Raw genomic sequence first — 7,025 nt, 5'->3', positions numbered from 1 at the left:
TTGGACAGTGTAATAAGTATTTTATTGCATTTTATAATGCCATTGTCAATAATTAGTACAGATTACATGCAACTAGACCTACTGTACAGTTTTTTATTGTCTGCATGGACAGACACAAGAAGAATCAGGTTACAAATACACAGATATATGTGTGTGTGTGATTTTATACAGCATGAAAGAAAGGGCAGTGACTGGCATTACATGGCTACCCCGGGGGTGAAGGGCCAAGAGGGCTGGGCTTCTTTTTCTGTCTAAAGCCTCGACCCAATCCCTATTCCCGCCTCTTCCTCAGGTCACACTTTCAAAATAAAGGGAAAAAAAATCATACAAAGGGATAAAGAGGTAAACTGAACTAAGAATTAAAACACAAAGTCACTGCTGAAAAATGTACACACATTCCTAAGGTTTAACCAGAGGAGAGCTGAAGTGGTAGTTCCATCTAATTCGGTTTTTGTAACACCATCAGGCAAAATACTCTGTTTTGAGAGTCCCTTCCCCTTCACGCGACACCTCAGAACTGTCCAATCAAACGTCAGGATTTGAGTTCCTGGCGTCCTTTGAGTCAGTCACCAGCTGAAGCAGTTTTGGCTGCTCCAAAAACACCACCATGTGGATGCATGAGGGATAATGACTATCAGTAAAGTTGATGGAGAGTTTTGGAAGTAGCTTGGTTTTTGGTTGGTTAAGGTTGTGGCATTGGTTTGGTTACAGTTTGGTTACAGTTCAGGGGTTTGGACTAAGCATTGTTGGCTCTCGATGCCTTTGGTTGTCAGAGGATGAGCTGCGTCTCTGAGAGCTACTCCACATTTTGGCACTGAGATTACAAAGCGGAGTATCAAAAAGGCCGCAGCGTCAGTCTTTAAACTTCCTCTGGGAGACGGGGCATGAGGTTTGAGGCTAGTCACGGCCAGTCAGGTGACTGACTCAGTGACAAACCCTTGGCACCTACAGATGATTGACAGCTCTGCGGGTCGAAGTTCAGCACGGGGAGGGGGGGGCATGGCTCACAGGGAGGGGTCACAGGGAGCAGGAACACATACTGGCACCTGAAAAGACCAACAGCAACACTTTTCTAGAGCTCCATGTTTTTTTAAAGCAAGAGAGGGGCTACATATTTTTAGTTTTTGTCCTCTTTATCTTTTTCTTTTCAGAGGTTTTGGTCCTGTCTGAGAAAAAAGTCCTTCTGAGGTATCAATACATAATGTAGAATCTTTTTAGTTTGTTTCCATTTGTTGTTTTTTCTTTCCTTAAAAATGCATAAATGCAGTACAGAGACAAAAAAGTATCAAAATAGACCTAGCTAAGATAAATATACAAACATGTGTTACCTAAACCACTGATCTAACTTTATTTCTTTTTATTTTTTTTCTCTTTTTTGATAATACACTTAAAAAATTTGAGCGTCCCAGACGTTTTATGAAGAACTGAAAAACGGAAAAAAACAAATCAACAAGCAGAAACAAAAAAAACTATTTAACCAAGATACTGGCGGAACTTAATATGATAAATACAGATCGGCACTAGCAGGACAGTATAGGAATCCAAGTTGAAAGCTTTACAATAGCTTAACAGGTGCAGAGAGAAAAATCCCAAAAAAGACAAGACAAAATCAAAGGAGAAAATGGGAAAATAAAGCCCTGAAGAGAAGCCAAGCAATAATATACAGCAATACATCATGTTATGCCCAGCTGCGGAAATGGATGTGTTAACAGTGACCTGCGAACAATCTACATCTTTATAAAACAGTTTTGTTTACAAGTGTACCTTAAAGCACAAGTTAGAGATCGTATCTGTTCTGGATGCAGCAGTTCCTCTTGGTTTGGATCTGATAGAAGTAGTGAAGAGCTTTCTCTACGAGTTTTAGTTTTTCCGTAAATGTCTGTGGGTTTCAGTGATGAGGATGCAGCCGTGTCGTGGGTCTTTGGATATTTGGACTAATCCATAGCCCTGCTTTTGTTCTACCTCTGTGTGTGAGAGGGCCAAAGTTGCAGCATTGAAATGTTAAACCCATCACTACAGCCAGCTCAAGAGTCAAACATCTGCACGAATTGGCACAGTTCAAGATCACAGAGCATTTATCAGGTGGTTAGGACAGAAAATCGGTTTGCCTTCAGGGAATATGTCGCAGACAAGTTTTTTTAGAAGCAAAGACTGTTTTCGAGGTGGTTTACGGAGAGGTAGTCGTTATTAGTTACATGGAAAGAGAAATATCTTTTTGTTTTTGAGCTAAAGCAGATACCTAGAGAATGTGGACCGACAAATAACATTTTTTTTTTGTCTTTGTGAGACACAGTAAATCATTTTAAAAAAATTGTAATCCATTTTTATCATTGAAGGATTGGAGAAAATAATGTTACTAAAAGAGCCCAGTCCCTCATTTACTATTTATCAAACAGCGTTGAAGAGGAGGTAGTGTTATTTTTGGTTTTCATCTCATTTCAAGCTGTCCTGTCTGTCTTCCACTTTTGCACTTTAGTAATCAGGTAGACAAGTCGAATGCAACAGGAAACAGTCCTGTTTCAACACAAAGCCATTGGTAAATGTTCTTTAATTAAATAAGAAAGAACATTTGAAGTGCTTGAGATTGTTTCACAAAAAACACATGAACTCAACCTTAAATTCTATAATGTCTCTCAGATATTTTCGTCCCGTTTTCCCTCTCTGTTGCATTAATAGATATTTGAAAACCAAGTTTTTTCTTTTTTTCTGAAGTCTGATGAAGTACCCTTTTTTTTTTGTGGACAACACACATTTTTGGAGAGCCTTTCTTCAAAGCAAATCATTTTGATCATGCAAAAACTGCAGAAAAAAGTACCTTGTAATGCCTAGCCTTAGAGGAAAGACACATTTGTTTTGCTTTACTGGCATCTCCAGACAGCAGATTGGTTTATTAAATTTGTTAAGACTTGTTTGAAAGAAATCGGGGTCGGTTCTTAGGTTGTGTTTAAAACAATGTAGCCCAATGATGACGGGTAAGGGGCCGTGCTTTAAGTGCTTTTCTTTTTCTTTACTTTCTTTCCCCAGTATTTGCTTTCCAGAGGAACTGTGCAGATTTGTTGATGCTAAATTTGGCCGCACACCAAACTTGAGTCGTGTCTAACCTTCTCTAGATCTTAGTTTGCCTTAAACACTTTGGTTTTTGGAATGGTCAGTACTGTAAGAAATTTCAACACAATCTTTACATGAACACACTTAAAAAAAAACAAAAAAGAACAAATAAAACTTCTGGTTAGTTGTCTTTTGGCCAGTTCTTTAAAATATATAAAAAAGAAAGAAAGAAACACAATGGAACAAAAACACCTACTGTTTTTTTTTTTGGTTTTTCTACACATTTCTTTGGTTACCTGTAACAAAAATAAAATGGGAATAAGCAGGTTATAGAATAGAATAAAAGTTAAATTTGGCATGGCACTGTAGAGGAAAGTAATGTTCTGATGCTCACGGAAAACAAAGAAACAAATCTCACTTCCTTTTAACACAAATTCACACAGTGAATTGCAGATAGCTTCTAACCTTTTTAACCTTTGACAGAAGCTGAGCAGAGTCGCCACATTTGGTGTCCCACTTTAAGAATTCCCCCTTACTTCTTTAGGAATTTGGACACAGTTCTGGGCAGAACCTTTGTGGGATGAGGTATTCTCTGACTGCAGTTATTATATATTCATATATATATATTTTTAAAGCATTACAGATATTTCTCAACTAAATACACAACTAAAACATGTGAGAGTAGGAGTTAAAGAAACAAAAAGTCATTTATTAAATAATCTATCTGGGTAATGTTTACTTTAAGTGCTCTTTCCAATTTTCTTGCCTGCTACACTGGGGACTGAAGGGAAGGGAGTAGATGTTGGGTTGGTCGGGACAATACTGCACTTTTTCCTGATTTTTGTTTTTTTTTGTTTTTGTTTTTTTGGCCAACACTTATTTGGAATGGTGTGAACAACCAGAGGAAAACAACCAACTTACAACACAAAAAGCAAAATCAGTCTCCTTAGAAAAGATAGTAAAAAAAAAAAAAGAATAGATCTCCACCTTGCAAATATTCATCCTCAAAAATGAACGATAATAATAACATCAAATAAAAAAAGGACAAAAGCTACCACACATTTTTTTCATGTAATATTCAATAATCAACAGATTTCTTTTTTTTTATCACAATGTTTCTGTAGATGCATCCTCCCTCACTTCTCTGTGTCCTCTCACTTCTTCTTCTCCCAGGTACCCCATGCTCATCCCTCCATCTGGGAATGGTGGAGAGAAGGACAGCACCAAATTGTCCGATTCATGCAGTCTTCTTAGGGGTCGGGGGGTGACGGGATGGGAAACTGTAAGCAGGGCAGGAGAATATCCTGTTTCTCTTCCTACCTAATAAAGAAGATGTCCCTCACAAAGTGTCTTGCTGCTGACACAAATTTGGGGGTGGGCGGGACCAGGGAGACACCCCCCCCTCTGCTAGCTCAGCCACGCTGAGCGCCCACAAACAGGTGTAGGCAGATGCCTGCTCTGCACAGGTGTCAGAGGTAATCTTCCTTCGTCTTCATCTTGAAGTTTCATTGGAATCGAATCAAAGGATTCGAAAAAGCAAGTGACGGGTACAAAGAGGGAAAAGAGGGAAGGGATCCTCTCCCAGGGATCTATATACACATGATCCTGTGTGCATCTTCTCAACTGGGATAAAATGACAATGCCAGGCAGCCAAAGATCCCAGAGAGGAGGGTTATGCCAGGTGGCGGGGCTGATGAAGAGGAGAGTGTGTCCATGCCGCTTGGGGTCTTTATGTGAAGGGTGATGTTTTCCCAGGGAGGGCGATGAAACAAGGTTTCACAAGTGTATTTTGTGCGCACACGTGTGTACGCCTCAAGTGGTGTTACACCTCTGAGCCAAGTGTTGTGAAAGCATCACATGGAGGTAAAGCAGTTCTCCACAGTCTCGTCTTTGCATCTAAAAGTAACAAAAATCATCTAACCCTGTTTAGAGTTTCTCGGTGCCACCCCTGGTTGCTTGAATTTTCTTTAAAACAAATAAAACATTCTCTTTTTTTTTTCCTTCTCTCTCTTAAGTTGTACTGTTGTTAACTTTCTGTCTTCACACAGGTGAGAGGGTCGGAGACGGAGGTGGATAAGGTCCCTCCCTCCAGTCTGTCCCGGATCTGTTCTACTCCAACTCCTCGGTGGGGAGATCCTCTTCTAGGTCACGCTCGTCGCTCGGCAACGGCAGGCTGTGCGTGACACCGGCCAGCAAGGACACTGGTCGACTGTCCTCCTCCACCTCAGTGGGCTCCTCCTTCACATGCACCGGGTGGCTGCTGAAAAAAGCAGAAAGGAGGTGGTGAGATGATGGGTAGGTCTTCAAATTATGACTTTTTATTTTGTGGCAACCAGCCAAAAGACCGTCAACACAGATTTCTGGACATTAGAACATTCTATCAGGCAAACCAAGACCAGCATGTTGAAAAGAAATGGATTAATAACATTTTGTTAGAATTCTTGCTCGTTTTTCCCCCAGATAGAATAAGATCCCATGTAATCCTGGCAGCTCTGGTAAAAAAAAAAATGTAATCAGACGCATTTCTGAGCACTTTTCCCTGGTCTGTGTGTCCTTGCGTACCTGTACTGCTGGGGGCTGAGCGTGGGGCTGCAGCTGCCGTTGCTGTTGACCTGCTCCACGGTAGAGCTGACATCATCATGGCCCACATGAAGCATGTTGAGGCTGGCTGCAGATGGAGGGGTCACCAGGGAAGGGCTGTTCAGCAAGGACAAACTGCTTTCTGCCAGAGCCGCCTAAACACATACATGCAAGTCTTTATATTCCAAATATCACATATAGAATAGTTTGAAAAACTTTTATATAAAGTATCTTTATTTTCTTCTTTTGCCTTCAAAAATGTAGTTTTAGAGTTATGTGTGGAGCCACCGGAACAGGTTCTAATCTGTGAAACTCTATGAAAACGTAAAAAGCCCTCAGAAAAATGAAGATGTTTCTCTTCATTGCACTGATGAAAGCTCCTCCACGAAAGTGTTCTTTTGTCATCTTACATCCGGAAGAACCACTAGGGGGCACTTACATACAATACTTGCCACCTCAAGAGCTGTTTGTGTGCATTTAAGTCCCTGTCAAAAGTGTTTGTGATCACACAGAAGTCTCCACAGGACTATTGCAAAAAAACTGAGCAGCAGCCAAAAGTGCAGCATCTGTCTCTGAAGAGGGAAAACATCAGAGCCAACAAAAGCAGCTTCTGTCGGGGGTTTGAACTTCAAAATAAAGGCAGACGCAGGTTGGACCCTCTTATACTGAAAGAGCATAGAAGGAATCTTCATAGGCTCAGAGGTGGACTTTCTGGGGCAGGTGATAATTTTATGCAGTAAAATAATTGACAACTACTTGGCGCCCCAGTGCATTTGGTGCGTCTGCGCTGGAGTGAAGGGGTTAGTGTGTGTGCATGTGTGTGATGAGATGATGCTTGTGTGAGGAAGTGAGGTGTGCAGGGGGGAGGGTGTGTGTGAACGTCATTAGGGAATCAGCTAATTATAAGAGGGAACTGATATTAGTGTCCCTCTTATGACTGGCCTGTGTGTGTGTGTGTGTGTGTCTTACCTGGTAGCTGGCATTGAGTGATCCAAAGCCCAGGCCTGAAATCATGTTTTTCACCAGAGTGGGACTTCTACACATTAAGCAGACATACACAGAGGGAGAGACAGGTAGAAGGAAGGGTTACAGATTGTGCCGGTATATATGTGATAAAATGTCTCATCAACCAGAGCACTGTTCAGTTTCTCACAAATATTTTGAGGCAGAAACAACCACGGGCTGTAAGCGGCTGCGCAAGCCTAAAACGTCTCTGATATCTGGCGTGCAGGTGTGCACACAATTATCCCCACTGGTTACAACGAACATCTGTTTACACACGCTGAGGGCTTCCTCCTGTCTTGCATCTCACACAGCTGCTTACTAATAGTGTCGACAAACAGACATACAGCTCAGACTTTTCGCCATGAGCCAGCAGCGCTCGCTTGTTTTGCATA

The 7,025-nt window shown here is 41.3% G+C and overlaps 1 protein-coding gene across 4 annotated transcripts in view; it reads right to left on the bottom strand.

Annotated features, from left to right (window-relative positions):
- foxp4 (forkhead box P4) overlaps positions 1–7,025 on the bottom strand; it is an 86,433-nt gene continuing 79,408 nt past the window's right edge. For 3 of the 4 annotated variants that reach the window (XM_023954651.2, XM_020702951.3, XM_078946701.1), the window contains 3 exons: positions 6,598–6,664; positions 5,611–5,783; positions 1–5,308 (listed from right to left, as the gene is read on the bottom strand). In XM_023954651.2, the coding sequence (XP_023810419.1) occupies positions 5,158–5,308; positions 5,611–5,783; positions 6,598–6,664 (391 nt within the window). In that variant the 3' untranslated portion in view covers positions 1–5,157. The remainder of the gene's footprint in view (positions 5,309–5,610; positions 5,784–6,597; positions 6,665–7,025) is intronic. The other variant, NM_001160466.1, reaches the window with a different exon arrangement.

The sequence above is a fragment of the Oryzias latipes genome, chromosome 5 (assembly GCF_053564925.1).
Source record: "Oryzias latipes strain Hd-rR chromosome 5, Olatipes_Hd-rR_3.1".
NCBI lineage: Eukaryota > Metazoa > Chordata > Actinopteri > Beloniformes > Adrianichthyidae > Oryzias > Oryzias latipes.
Note: the sequence above shows the minus strand (reverse complement) of the source record. Positions and strands in the feature narration are given on the sequence as shown.